The sequence below is a fragment of the Protomyctophum bolini genome (assembly GCF_963924005.1).
Source record: "Protomyctophum bolini genome assembly, chromosome: 11".
Taxonomy (NCBI): Eukaryota; Metazoa; Chordata; class Actinopteri; order Myctophiformes; family Myctophidae; genus Protomyctophum; species Protomyctophum bolini.
In genome coordinates, this window is record NC_137872.1 from 37,148,801 (window position 1) to 37,165,028 (window position 16,228).

The following is a 16,228-nucleotide window of genomic DNA, read 5'->3' on the forward strand; positions in this document are numbered from 1 at the left end:
TCATAGTTGGAAGTTGTTTTTTTTTTTTTAATGCAAATAAATTGTAGGCAGCATCTTCCACCAGGCGAATCATGATTGGTCACTTGAGTCGGAACGGATGAAGGCGATAGGCTGCGTCAGGGCGTGATCGGGGCGGTCAGCCGGATGCGTCAGGTGTGATCTGGAGCGGTCAGCCGGCTACGAAGAACTCACCACTGTGGTGGTGGTCACGGTCTTGGACATGGTGGACATGCTGGAGCTGGAAGGAAGGAGAGTAACCCATCAAAGACCTGAACACTGTCTTCTAAATCCTAGAACAGGTGTCTGAAGAACGTATATATTGCAACTGTATGTCAGTAACCTCGCCTCACCAGGCTTTCCCACCACTTTTCCCTCAATAAAGTCGCCGCCTGTTGTTCCTGCCTGTCGACTACAAAACACTACCACAACATGACGTAACGATATCATCCGCTCCCGACAGGATCATATACCCTAAATGAAATGGTGCCCAGGCTAGTATGTCAGTGGTTCTCAAACATTTTCATGTCAAGGACCCACAAAATGACATGCAGATCCACAAGCTGGCATTGTGTACATTCTTGTGCCACCATTATTACTGTGTATTATTATCACTGTCTTCATCTGGTTTTTATTATTAATTATTATATGATACATTTGAAGACATATAATCAAGTGAATTGCATTCAAATGTTTAATTTTAATGGAAATCTTTATAATTCCATGGTTTCCAAATGCTAGTTAGCTCAGAGAACAAAAGAACGTGCGGGTCTCTCCCTCTCTCCTGTCGTTTATCTCTCTCTCACTGTAGGTCTCTCTCTCTGTACGCTGCTGTCCGGCTCTCCCTTTCTCCACTATTCTTATTATTACATTACAAATGGAAAGGATTAGTATATTAGATATGGGGTTTGCTCCCAATGCTGGCCCACAAAGCATACTTGTGGACTCCATTATTGAGTCACATTTACACATAATGCAGTAGGGAGTAGGCATACCATTGCAATGTGGGCTACCTGATCAACAGGATTTCTTTCATCTACCCATTCTGACCTGAGATCAGATTCTATAAATATCTTGTACATCCTGACAGTTTTCTGAAAAAGCTATGTTTCTATGTCAGTCGTTCTTCGATTTTTCAAAAATAGCAGACCTACAAGCTCCGAGTGGCGCGCTATGAGCTTGTAGATCTGCTATTTTTCAATAGCTAAAGCATAACATAATGCTAACACCAAAAGGGGTTCCCGCCCAAAATGGGTTAAAATGAAAGTAGTCCAAGTGCAATCAGAGTCAGTCTTGTTTTCAGTGTTTTCCTGCCAGCTGACGTAATGTGTTGAAACTATTAAGAGGTTGTTGTTGTCATTATTATCGACACTAGCAACATTTTTTAATAGTTTAAATAGCCAATCTACAAACTCGACGCGTCGATGTAGTTGAACTATTCAAAAATGTTTTTCAAAATAGTAAAAAAGAAAAAAAAAGAAAAGGCAAAGAAGTTTAGGGATAGCATGGAGGAAAATAGAGCCCATTTTATCTGTTCGTGGCACTATTTTTCTAAATTCAATCTTCAAACACAACAGAACACCAACTGATGTGGAGCTTTTTTCTAATATTAAACTCACTCAGTATATATATATTTTTTCTTTTATAATCCTCTCCCCATATTCTACTCCGTTAATGTGGTACAGGTGTGTCTCACACAGATACATACCTCCCACCCGAAGACGAGCTCATGCTCATACTAGCGCTGCCGCTGGCCTCTCCGTCCATCAGCCTCCTGTACTCGGTGATCTCCATCTCCAGCCTGGACTTGATGTCCAGCAGCATCTGGTACTCGTTGCCCTGGCGCTCCAGGTCAGCCCTGAGCTGCATCAGCTGACCCTCCATGCTGCTCACCTGTCATTGATTGATTGATTGAAATATTTTTCATGAAAAAGGTCATAGCTGGGTAATCTATTTTCAGGCAAATTGTGTTTATTGTATTTTATTTTACTCCGCCATAACAATTTATTTTCTGTTAACCAACTTGCTGGCTGGCAGGCAGGCAGACAGCTACTCATAGACAGGCAGACAGACAGACAGACAGCTACTCATGGAGAATTGGACAGGCAGGCAGTCAGACAGCTACTCATGGAGAATTGGACAGGCAGGCAGACAGCTACTCATGGACAATTGGACAGGCAGGAAGGCAGACAGCTACTCATAGACAGACAGACAGCTACTCATGGACAATTGGACAGGCAGGAAGGCAGACAGCTACTCATAGACAGACAGACAGCTACTCATAGACAATTGGGCAGGCAGGCAGACAGCTACTCATAGACAGACAGACAGCTACTCATGGACAATTGGACAGGCAGGAAGGCAGACAGCTACTCATAGACAGGCAGACAGACAGCTACTCATGGACAATTAGGCAGGCAGGCAGACAGCTACTCATAGACAGGCAGACAGACAGCTACTCATGGACAATTAGACAGGCAGGCAGACAGCTACTCAGACAGGCAGACAGACAGCTACTCATGGACAATTGGACAGGCAGGCAGGCAGGCAGACAGACAGCTACTCATAGACAGGCAGGCAGACAGCTACTCATAGACAGGCAGACAGTAAGACAGCTACTCATTGACAGACAGACAAATAACTACTCATGGACAGACAGACAGACAGGCAGGCAGGCAGGCAGGCAAAGAGCTACTCATGTTATGTTATTATGTCATTATAACAGCTACTCATGTTATGTGCAATAATTTGTGCAGTTATGGAAACAGCTCTTTGTGTTTATGCAAGAAAATGTAACACATTTATTTATTTACATATTGTGTGCATGCACATTGTACTTTGATACATTTTGCGAAAATAAAGCAATTGAAAGAGAGAAGTCGTAATTTTATCTACTGGCCCCTGGCCCCTTGCCATTTTTGTAATGTGGCCCACAAGTAAATCTATTTGAGTATCCCTGGCCTATAGGGCTGAAGTGGGTAATGTAGACCTAACAAAATCTATAAAGTACTTTAGTGCAGTGGAGTGACGTTTGTACACATTTGAGAACCACTAGTTGGACTCCCAATGTCAGTGTCATAGGCTACTAATAATCAGTGACAGTGTCATACATATTCTGAAGAAAACCTGGTCATTCTGGGATCTTATGGTCAAAATAAGAACATTATAATGGTGTGTGTGTGTGTGTGTGTGTGTGTGTGTGTGTGTGTGTGTGTGTGTGTGTGTGTGTGTGTGTGTGTGTGTGTGTGTGTGTGTGTGAAGAAGAAAATGTAATATTTGCCACGGACATGGTCAACTTGACCAGGTCAAGTCTTTGCCACAGACACATTTGTCCGTGTGTGTGTGTGTGTGTGTGTGTGGGTGTGTGTGTGTGTGTGTGTGTGTGTGTGTGTGTGTGTGTCCTAGGCCTAGGCTGTATCTGACAGCATAACTTGCCACAGATGTCACAAACAGGAAGTACTATAGGCATGTGAGCAGAATGAGAAGATCTACTAACCTGCATCTGATAGCTGGACATCTGCATGTTGTAGCGACCGTTTACCTCTGCCAGGGCGCCCTCTAGTGACGCTTTCTGTACAGTCCAGCGACAGACAAGACATGATTAGCAAGACAGGAACCTAAACATGTCATCTTTAAAATGGTTGAAATGAGTCTTGTCTCTTGTTTAAACTTCATTTATGTAGCAACTTGGATTATTATTAGAATTAGGACATAGTGAGAGATAGAGAGAGAGAGTCACCATGCTCATTTGCATCTGCAGTTCGATCTCCAGGGACTGGAGAGTACTTTTGGTGTCCTTAACTTCGGTGCTAACGGTCATCACGGTCGTCTGAGTGACCGCCACCTCCTTATTGAGGGTTTCAACCTGGGGAGAGAGGAGAGGAGACATACTTTATATCATATATTGTAGATAAATTGCCTATATGAGATGTGCGATGTAATGTGTACATACTCATGTATGTATGAGACAATATTTGATTGTGGATGTATAATATGGGGTGGTTTTTGCAGTCAGCTGTAAGAAAAGAACCACTACCGGGTGTGCGGTTGTGTAAGTGACTTTACAGAAACAATCTCTAAAAGAGAAAACACTCACGCAAAACTCTCGTTTTAAGGCACCTTTAATTCATTGAACAGTTGGTATGGTAGGCCTAAGTGTTTCGGCCCTCAAGCTTTCATGAATGCTATAAACTCCGGAAGTGTCACATTTATAGTCTCCCTACTAGGTGAGACAATTTTCTCTGTCCCATGTAGACTACACAGCCAATACCAGAAGTGCAAACATAAACCAATTCAGATACAATTAATAATAGACACCATAGTGCTTGAATAAAATACAGGTATATGTACATAATCAGTCAGAATATCAGAGTCCTTTGTCCCCATGTAAAAGTACCAAAAGTTAGGCCAACGTAGTCAACCACTTATATTATACAATAGACTTAATACAATATACACTGAGGCACCTCTGACTAATGAGTCCTTGAAGAGTGAGGTGACTCAGTGAGAGAAAAATAAATGAAATACAAATAACATTTGTAATAAGGTAGTGCTAAACAAAATTTAAAAACACTTGAGTTTAATTTAATCACATGATATATGTGACCGGGGACAGTAGTTTGATATACAAGGGGGCCAAGGTCATTTTTCTGTTCTTTACATATTATGAAACTGCACACTGTAACCTTTCATGATGTATTTCTCATTGAAATTGGGGGGGGGGGGGGGGGGGGGTGAAGAAGATATGACCATCTGAAACTTGTTGAACCAGAAATTAGACAATTCCCCCTTCAAAGTTTTCAATTAATTTGAGCCCAGGAATGGGTGTGACAATAGATACTTGTCTCCATCCCTAGATACTTGCATAAACACTCCCCCCTGCATCCACTAACCACTCCCTACTACTTGCAGCTAACACTGCTAAGTAGGCTATAATTTATTGCATGAAGTCACTTGTAGTTTTAGACCCATGCTTTTAATCAGACCAGTGTGTGTCAGAGTGGAAACCTCGTATGAATCTGATCTCAGATCAGAATGGGTTAATGGCTAAATAGTTTTTTTGAGATCCTTTACCTTCTTCTCGAACCAGCCCTCCAGGTCTTTGGTGTTCTTGGCCGCGGCCGCCTCGTAGTGCTCTCTGATCTCCGTCATGATGACACTCAGGTCCACCTGGGGAGCCACGTCCAGGTCCACGTTCACCGTGCCGCCCACCATGGCACGCACGGACAGAAGATCCTGCACGCAACGAGAGATAATGAGATATGCGTGTAATTTGTGGGTCGTGTAACACGTACCATAATACTACTACACTGGTGGTCCAGTGTATAGTAGTACATGGCAGTGGTTCCCAAAGTGGGGTTCCCCAGCTAAATGATAGATAGTTAGGAACCAAATGGACCCTTATGGGTCTGTAACTCTTGAGTGTACAAATGGAACAAATGTACACTTTGTACACTCTCAGAATTAAATCAACAATGATTTTTTTCAATATAAATTGGGGTTCCAAAGGTGGAAAATGCCATTAAATGGGGGGGGGGGGGGGTCTGAGGCCTAATGCATGTCAAACTGGGCTGCCTTGAGTTTGCGGCCTAATAAATGTTGATTTGGGGGTCCTTGCCATGACATTGTTTGAGAACCACTGGCATTATGGTTATGGGTAGGCTACAGTGGCACAGTATATGGTATAGTAGTAATGTAGTACAATATGATACCTCTTCGTGGTTGGCTTTGATCTGGACCAGTTCCTCCATCAGTGCTTCTATTGTCATGGTGAGTTCTGACTTGGCCATGCCCAGTTCTGAAAGCAGGTTCCTGAGACCAGCGATGTCCGCCTCCACTGACTGACGCATGCCAAACTCATTCTCATACCTGAACCCAGGACAGGACATTTGAACGTTAATCGCAAACCAAAGGTAAAGTGATATTTACTGTAGACAAGAGTGATTTCTAAGACAGCAGAAACACAGAGGTCTATTTCCTTTTTTTCCTGAAAAAAGGCCAGCCCAATTTGTATTTTTATTTAATTAAATTTTTCACTGCTTGACACTGTTAGGTTCAGGTGACACTACTACTACAACAATCACGTGATGTTGTGATTGCGGCTGTAACTTAGCGTCAGCAACAAAACGGAAATGCTTTGCCGATGTCTGCAGAGTTGAAGCCATGATTTCTGCCTAACCAGTCTCAATTTTGTTTGGAGGGTGGAGCCAGAATTAATCAGGGGAAGGGGAGACACCTGGCCAGTGTTTCTTCAAACACTATAAAAAAAAACTAATTTCCTCCTCAGGCTCAGGCTGCAGCAGCAGCCACAGAAGAGCACTAGTTGCATTTTGTTAAGCCTTAGTTGAAAATGGGCAGCATTTTCCCCTGCCTTTTGAAGTTGGGAACAGTTAAGACAGTTTTTTTTGTTGCTTGACCTGTGTGGTTTCCCCTTTTCTGTTGTGGCCTTGGAGCCAGCTGGCCATAACAATGGTGATTTTTAATTTATATTAGGAATTTAAAGCACAACTCAACAGTTGTATAGTAAAACAGTTATATAGTAAAAACACAAGGTCTTATACAATTTAAGTTTTCTTATACAAGTTGTATAAGACACAGATTGTTGGTTTCTGGTGCTGTACAGAGATAAAGAGGACAGAAAACCTGCTGTCATTGCCCGCTGCTTAGTGCTACTGCTTACATAGCCTAGCTCACCTCACCCTGCTATTGAAGCTCACGTGAGCACATTAACATCTCATTAGTAGGTGAGGGTGTGTTATATCATTTTGTAATTTCTTCGTGATTTTAGTTGTCTGTTCACTGAAAATCAATACCAGCTTTTGACCCAGTCAGCGATTCAATCAGGGTGATGGCATCAAAAAGTGATTGATTGATTGATTGATTGATTGACTGACTGACTCGTTGGTTCACATTGGTTGGTTGACCTCAAATCCTGACTATCATTCATCATGCACAGAGATTCAATGTGCAGTTCTGTGAGCCAGCCAGAAGAGGGAGCTATACTCCTGTCTGCTGGCGACATCTGGCCAATATCATTTAGAACTGGTCTCTGTTTAATTTCAAGAGGAAATGGCAAGGAATACAATGAAAAGTAAGCCTCAAAATACAAAAAAAGAGGGAAAAACATCTGATCACTCATTATTATTATTATTATTGGATATTTGTATCATGATCATCATTAGCATTTTACTGACTTGATTCTGAAGTCGTCTGATGCCAGCCTGGCGTTGTCGATGCTCAGGATCACGAGTCCTCTCTCGCTGATGATTCCCTGGATCTGACACACAGAGAGCACCAGAGGGGCGGGGTTACTACTGGATCTGACACTCAGAGGGCACCAGAGGGGCGGGGTTACTACTGGATCTGACACTCAGAGGGCACCAGAGGGGCGGGGTTACTACTGGATCTGACACACAGAGAGCACCAGAGGGGCGGGGTTACTACTGGATCTGACACACAGAGGGCACCAGAGGGGCGGGGTTACTACTGGATCTGACACACAGAGGGCACCAGAGGGGCGGGGTTACTACTGGATCTGACACACAGAGAGCACCAGAGGGGCGGGGTTACTACTGGATCTGACACACAGAGGGCACCAGAGGGGCGGGGTTACTACTGGATCTGACACACAGAGAGCACCAGAGGGGCGGGGTTACTACAGTACCTCAGGACAACATGGATGATTATAATTTCCAACCAGGAGATGGCAATCCTACACGGATAAACCCCACCCCTCTGCTATAGTGCAAGTAGAATGAAACGCTACAACATTGATGAGCATTTTGTGTTCTGCAGTTCATAATGTGTCTGTCAACTGGTATGGGAAAACCCTGGGCAGAGAACGTTGAATATTATAAACACGGTCCTCATTCTCAATTAACTGCCATGATAAAGTGCTCATAGGGGGGAAAAAGGACAATAGCAGTGAGCATTTAGGAGCTGAGGATTCAAACCGAGGACATTTCAATTTCCAAGACGGCCGCTTTAACTACTGAGCCACTGCTGCCCTAAAGCGCTTGATGCCTGACAACCCAGTGCAACCTTCCAGAAGCCTCTTGGCTGTCCTGTGCAGTAGAGTCAGTGAAAGTGCATCAAAACTGCAATGCTTTGAAACTACAGGAGAGCGGAAACACATCTATAGCAAACGTTTCCTGCACGACTAAACGTTACAAACGTGGTATCATTGTTTGCCGGTGGTGAATCTCCGTGAAGGCATTGCGTTTAGAAACACCACAAACATTTTGTAGAGAATGCCCACAGTTTGAGGTGATACCCTAAAACCCTCTCACTGCGGTGTTGCATAACTACAACATGACGTCACTGTAGTCATGTAACAACTCACTGCTCAGCCAACACGACTCTCTGATTTTACTAACCACCGCGTAGGTGAGTAGGTTATCACCTAAAACTGGAGTATGCGTGGGCCTTTAGTAGGTTTTTTCATTCAAGAGAAGAGAAGAGAAGAGAAGAGAAGAGAAGAGAAGAGAAGAGAAGAGAAGAGAAGAGAAGAGAAGAGGAAAAAAGGATGAGAGAAGACAGGTCAAGTAAACAGCGTGGGAGAGGGAAACATTTCCTTACAATTTAGGCAATCAGCAGACGATCTTAATCCAGAGTGATTTACAGTAAGCAAGAACAACACAAGGTAATACATCGAATGCATAGAAATAGTCATCTAGGATCACAATTTAACCAAGAACCCTGTTCTGTCTAACAGTATAGATATCCTATACATTTCCATACATTGAAACTATAAACACTATAGCCTTTGCAAGGTCGTCGAGGCTGGTATAGGGCAAGTGCTACGGCCAGTGCTGCAGGGCTATAAGGTGGAGTCTGAAGAGGTGAGTTTTCAGACTATATACGGCGGAAGATTGGGAGTGAGCCTGCAGTTCTCTATGACTGCACCGGAGAAAGAGTCCGGTGACGTGTGTGCGGAGCCTGGCGTCGTCCTTACCTTCCCCTGCAGCTCGATGATGGTAGCGAAGAAGCCGGAGTAGTCGCGGCCGTCGGGAGTCGTCCTGCTCTCCAGGAAGCCCCTGATCTTCAGCTCCAGGTCGGCGTTGGCCAGCTCCAGGGTGTGCACCTTGGCCAGGTAGGAGCTCAGGCGGTCGTTGAGGTTCTGCATGGTGAACTTCTCGTTGCCGCAGACGCTGTTGTCGTTGCTTCCGAAGCCTCCTCCACCGCCTCCACCGCCACCTCCACCACCTCCACCACCACCCATGCCGAAGCTGTAACTTCCACCTCCGCCACCTCCGCCGAAACCTCCTCCTCCTCCGCCGAAACCTCCTCCGCCTCCGCCGCCACTCATGGACATGCTGCTCATGCCGCCGCACATGCTCCTGGAGCTCATACGGCCGCCGCCGCCGCCGCCGCCGCCCATGGACAAGCTGCTAAAGCCGCCGCCACCGCCGCCCATCATCATACCGCCTCCACCGCCGCTGGAGGAGCGGAAGGAGCTAGACGACTGTCTGAACATGATGCAGGTGAAGAAGAGAGAGAGAAAAGGAGGAATGCAGGAGGAGAGGATCTCTCTTGTCTTTGTCTGTCTGGCCCGCTATGAGGATAGACAGTGGAGGACGGACGGGACTGGGTCTGAGCTTTATACCCATGGCACCTCGCAGGTGAGGACGGGGTTGGGGGTGGGTGTCTGTTTGCTCGCGTGCGGGTGTGTGTGTGTGTGTGTGTGTGTGTGTGTGTGTGTGTAAGGGAGGAGGTGTGTATGCCTGGTACACAGTCTGTAAAACCTCAGCACCCCCTCTGGGGTTTGCCAGGGTTTCTGCAGGAGATCCGCGGAGGAGAAGAGCTCTGTTGGCAGGGAGCTGATGGGAAAATGCCCGTGGCATCTGGTACGCTTGGCCCTGTGCCACGGACACCTGGGGGCATGACACGCCCCACATACCTGCACACACACACACACACACACACACACACACACACACACACACACACACAGACACAGAAGAGACGTCAGATGTGAGTCAGCTAAGGTCTTGGTACAGATAAGCACATGCACGCACGCACGCACGCATGCACACACACACAGACAGCAAAAACAACCACAGACACACAGACGCACACACACACACACACACACACACACACACACACAATATAATCATGCTCTCTCACCCATACTGGCTGATTCCACCTCTGACATACTAAGATTTGCTATGCTGAATCAAACACTGAATCTGACGTTGAATAAAGAAATCACACAGGGAGACAGGGACACAGGGAGACAGGGACACAGGGAGACAGGGACACAGGGAGACAGGGACACAGGGAGACAGGGACACAGGGAGACAGGGACACAGGGAGACAGGGACACAGGGACACAGGGAGACAGGGACACAGGGAGACAGGGACACAGGGAGACAGGGACACAGGGACACAGGGAGACAGGGACACAGGGAGACAGGGACACAGGGAGACAGGGACACAGGGACACAGGGACACAGGGAGACAGGGACACAGGGAGACAGGGACACAGGGAGACAGGGACACAGGGACACAGGGAGACAGGGAGACAGGGACACAGGGAGACAGGGACACAGGGACACAGGGACACAGGGACACAGGGAGACAGGGACACAGGGAGACAGGGACACAGGGACACAGGGAGACAGGGACACAGGGACACAGGGACACAGGGAGACAGGGACACAGGGAGACAGGGACACAGGGAGACAGGGACACAGGGACACAGGGAGACAGGGACACAGGGAGACAGGGACACAGGGAGACAGGGACACAGGGACACAGGGACACAGGGACACAGGGAGACAGGGACACAGGGAGACAGGGACACAGGGAGACAGGGACACGTATACTGTACTGTACTAGGGACACACATAGCTGCGTAATGGAGCGGAGGCACCGCTCAAACATTACACTTACATGTGTGAAGTGAGGGGCGCTCACATTCCCTGCTCTGCCAATCAAATCATCACATTCCATTCCAGGTACACACAGACACACAGAGCTGGTGTGGTATATTTTCGTTCAGGAAGACACGTTGACCAGGTCCACTTGGATTTGTAAGGAGAGACTTTATTTTGCAGGAAGAAGTCACTCCGCTCACAGCAAACAACACACGAGAGACAAACACTCTCCCGGACTGTCTGGATAAAACACGCACCGCTCTCTGTTGCCCAAAGTCGAGAACCCGGTCCAGATCAGTCCCCTTTGAACACTGCTCCTCCGTCTATATCTATTTCGGAGTCCCGCCTCCTCCGGACATGGAAACAGGCGTTTCCTGACTTTTGACCAATGAGATCTGGGATCTGTTTATTTCCGGTTTAGAGAGAGGCGGGACCAGGAAACAGATCTCCTTACTGTTCTACTATGGAGGCCTAACTTTATACAAAAGTGACTAATTGTTACACTGACAAATGTAGTTAAACAACAGAACTTAAATGCAAACTAAAACATACTATGACCATAGTTAATATCTAAGCAATGTTTAAAACGGAACTAAGAATGAACCTGAACATATTATCTTTAAGAGGTGATTAACACAGTTTTTAACCCCAAATGAGTAAGCTATAATCTTATAACAATACATAATATATTTTCAACTCCGCATCAATTGCACTCCCTATTAATAGTTATAGCGTATATAACTATATATGACTATAACTATCTAATAGTTTAGTCTAGTTTAAAGTAGTTTTCTTAAGTTTTAGCTGTCCACTCAGTGAAAATCAGTCACCCAGAATTACCAACTGAATGCCTCTCCAGGGGAGAGAGCTTCAAACGGTAAATGACAATGGCCTGGGATTCGGGTGTGAGTTTGTAAATGACTATTCTCCTCTAAGAGGAAGAATCACAGACCGAGACATTTTACTTACTGTTGCTTAATATTAATAATAACCTTGGTTCATTTATAGAAATTACACGACATAACCTCCCTTTTATGGAGCTTTATTGCTTCATAAACTATTACATAAATGAACCCCCAAAAGAAACAGGTCCTCCCTTTTATCCTTAAAACCCCCCAAAATACCTTAATAGCAAAAACCTGAATGTGAAAACATGAATGACCTACCCCCCTCCCTTTTATATCGACCAACTGACTGTCAAATTATATGAAGTATGAACCAACAGAATAATACTAATGGTAGTAGTAATAACAGTAATAATAAAAATACCGAATCAGACATCTTCCCCGAATCCCAAGTCATATGTAAACAGTACCCGAGTCCTAGCCTCCTCCCTTGGCCCCTGTAATACCTACACAATTATCGAACTGAACATGTACAAATGAAAATTAAACAGTTATTGCACCCCCCTCCCCTGCATGATGACTGAAAATCCCATCAAAGTTAACCTCGAATGATACACCAAGAATTACCAGATCTACTTGAAAGCTGAAGTACAATAAAACCTCGAAGAATAGAATCACAACATCCGTCATGATTCACGAAGTCACACCTGTGGATTTGAAAAGTCAATACATTCAAAGTAACCTATCTAAAGTCAATAATCCCTGTACCCGCAAATTTGCAACATATGAAAACATAAACACAAAATCATAACAATCCAGTATCGACATATTTTCTTTCTCCTGCGATGACGGTTCACGCGCATACTCCTTCTTTTTTCGACTAAAATCTAAACGCAGATGAATCCTGGTTTTGGACTGTCCTGTACATCCCCGTAGTTCAACAGGAATGGCAATGATCTTCATTGTGGTCACAAGGGCATTTTGCGCAACGGATGGGTGGCTGACGCTGTACAGCATTCCTCAGGATCGAACACTCTTCTTCCATGTAGGATCACCTATTCCAGCAGGAATCGGTTTTGACTTATACGACTGTATACCAGCCTCAGTCATGACACAGCTGAAGTGTATCAGAGCCCTTCGTGTAGGCGTGACCTGAAGATGGACTGAAGATTGATATCCCATCGATGATGTAGTTTTGACGACATCTTCTGGTTACCCGCTGTCGATGATGTGGACCACTGTCCTCAGGATAGCTGTTGTAGAGCTGATAATCACGACTCGACATGGAGTAGCGCAGAAGTAGACAGACAGCCTCTGCTAGGACATGATCTCAGATGTCTACTGGCACCCCTCGCCTATGTCAAGATGTTGTTGTAACTGCATCTTTTTCTCCATCAGCTTCCTGTTGGAAATATGAAACAACTCCTACACAAGATTAAACATCCTTTTGCAAAAACCCACCCATGCATTGAACTATTAGTTAGTTAGTAGCAGACCGTTCAGTGTTACTCCCAAAGTCCTGAAAATCATCCACTCATATTAAAATCAAATTATTCTTATTGTGATGTATCTTTTATCTTGCCTACTCCTAGTAACCTTAACAATGTAGTCTCATTTTCCGTTCCTCTTATTAATGCCATGGTTGTTTTTTAGCACAACCCAAATTACTCCTATATGTGAATAATGTATCCTAAATTAGACTGCACATTTGTTGACAAAAAGTCATTTCTTCAAGCATTTATAAGTCACAAGTTCAAAATGTATTGCATGTTTCCTCTAAATAAACAAAAGTGACACTCTGACTCCTCCTCCTAAGATGTTTATACATTTTTAAAGAATTTAGTCCAATTGCATTGGAAAATGCACTCTGAAAAACAAAAATACCCCCCCTATTAACTCGATTTTATTATATCCCCCCCCCTTCTGTCACTCAAAAAGAGTGACAGACTATATACATATACTGATTGTGTCAACATGTCACACCTCCCTTTTACTGAACCATCCGCTGTCCCACTGTTCCCCTGATAGCATATACTGTGAACACTCTTACTAATGTTGAACCAGTAGGAAAGGAATCAGGAAGTATTCTAGAAATTGCACACTTCCAACGGGGAAATATTGTCGTTGCCTCTCTCACACATTTTTTTTTTTTAAATTCACCAAATTGCAAGAATGGGGCTTCTCTTTTCCACATTCTGTCAAGAAAAAGGCTTCTCCTTATGCCACAACCATATGTCCAAAGTCAATGGAAGCACCTTGAAAAAGTAGGACGGACTCATTGTGATGGTTTAGTTGCGGTGATGAGATCCCTGCTGGAGCCACCACGCTGGCTGCTTTGGGCCAGGCGGCACCTGTCGCTCTGGTTAGAACCTAGGGGAATCTGAGGACCTTGTCACAACTCCTCACAACATGATCTAAGCTGCCACATCTGTAACAGCCGGTGTAATTACGTGGTCGTACAGCCTTCCTCCCCATGTGGTCCCGGAACCCTTGATTGGAGTTTGTGGTGGGAAAAAGCTCACTCATTGCCTGGTATAGAGATCCCTTGTGTTCTGCCAGTAGGTCTGCGTCCCCCCTCGCCGTGTCTGCGTACGATTGCATGCCTGCTTGAGCAAAAATGTCATTCAACCCTTGTAGCCCTACCAGGTGCGTCAACAACCTCTTCATGTCTCCCACGGCCACCAGAGAGCCCATCATCAAAGCATCGAATTTGGCAAACCAGGGATATGCGCCTTCCTGGAGTGGGGGCAGCTGTGCTGTGATCTCCTCCAGGTCATGTTCATGAAACAATGGTACGTAGTAAAGATGTTGTCCACTGACCACCACCGGCAGGTTTCGTGTCCTGACCGCAGGGCCCTCACTTGGTGTCATTTCCCTGGCCCCTGCCCCCCTCATTAGTTGATACCTGGTGTCTTGAGGCATCGGCGTCGGTGTGGCCAGGCTCGCCAGCTGCCGTTCCAGCTGCTGTAACTGGAGTCTCGCGATCTTTCTGACAGTCTCTGTATGCTTACGCTGCTGGGTTTCCTCCTTGGCACGGACTACACCGACATGATGGACCACCAGGCCTGTAAATGATGACAAGGAAACACGTGCCATGCCTACCTCCTTCTTCAGTCCCTGCTGTACACTGTCCGGCAAACCCCTTACAATCATGTCTCTCAGGACAGCTTTGGACATGCCATCGTCGTCGACCTGGGATGGTTCACAGCCTGCAATTTCTGCCCACACCTGGTATGCGCGTCTCACGAACCCCTGTGGGTGTTCCACTGCCGTTAAGGGACAAAAGAATACTTCAGCTGGGTTAATGTCCACCGGTCTTGGACACCTCACCGCTTCCGGCCCCCCGTCGGTGACCTCTGACGTAGCTCCTCTTCGTTCAGGACCCTTGGCACCTGTGGACCGAGTGGCGGTACTTGTAGTTGTAGGTGGGGGACGGTTACATCTACCCTCAGCCAGCCCTTGCAGTGGAGACTCTGTCACAGGCATCATGTTGGCGGGGCCCCTGGTCTCCCTGGCGGTTGGCTCCCTGAGTGAAGCCAAATAAACCCCTGCCCTCTCGTGGGCGGACACAGCCTCGGATCGACCTCCAGCGCCACGCTGACTTGTACTCAACTCCTTCTCCTCAGCTGTCTCCCGCGCCTCCTTCCCCAACACTGCGTTCACAAAGTCCTCGTCATCCGTGCCCCCATCCTCAGAAGACCCTGATGAGCTGGAACTGGAGCTGTCGAAATCATGAGCACCTCGCTGCAACATGTTAGCGCGATTCTGCTTGGTGATGAGGTCATAGGTTCTGCCCATTTTCTTTCCCGTTTTAAGGAACAATTTCATAATCTTCTGCTGTTCCCTGAACCTAGACTTCAACATTTTTTCGTAATCGTGCACACTGGCTACCAGACGTTCACTGTTTCCTGGATGAAATATGCTGTCCTGCGGCCAGCAGTGACTATTAATGGGACCATGTGACTCCCACCTCCCCAGAATTGATGATAACTTGTCGATGAACTCATCAAGTTGGTAGGAAGCTTGCCGACTAGCTGTCGCCATAATCAGTATTTTAAATATCGAGTTCAGAGATATTAAATTACAATAAATGTCACGTCCAATTAACCTTTAAAGTCCTACTTGCAATGCTCCTAAAAAATATCACCTCACTGAAACAGGAAATATACAAGAAACTCCAAACTTGCCAGTCATTTACAGACTGTAGACTCACTTGCGAACTGTAGGCAGATGTGTAATCAAAGAATGTAAGATGTCCTGCAAATTATGTGAAATGCAACACTACTGTATATGTTATACACGAGTCCAGAGACACGTGTGAGAGATGTTTATAACTGATTATAAGCTTAAACAAAACTAACGAAATGGACTATATTAAGTTGGAAGTTAAAAAGATACAGCGTTTGACCTAAACTTAGAAAACCCTTACGACACGTCTCCCTTGATCAAGCAGACAAATAATTCCACTTGTCCACCCTGTCCTGCTTTCTGTAAAAAGGAACACAG

At 45.6% G+C, this 16,228-nt stretch overlaps 1 protein-coding gene across 1 annotated transcript; it reads right to left on the minus strand.

The window, feature by feature from the left end:
• Nucleotides 1-13: 13 nt before the first annotated feature.
• Nucleotides 14-9,579, minus strand: LOC308324501 (keratin, type I cytoskeletal 13-like). Its single transcript, XM_080776548.1, has 8 exons — nt 8,951-9,579; nt 7,191-7,273; nt 5,709-5,865; nt 5,071-5,232; nt 3,737-3,862; nt 3,494-3,568; nt 1,706-1,890; nt 14-238 (listed from the first exon to the last, which is right to left on the minus strand). The coding sequence occupies exons 1-8, from the start codon at nt 9,470-9,472 to the stop codon at nt 178-180; spliced, it is 1,371 nt and encodes a 456-aa protein (XP_080632674.1). The 5' UTR covers nt 9,473-9,579; the 3' UTR covers nt 14-177.
• Nucleotides 9,580-16,228: the final 6,649 nt, after the last annotated feature.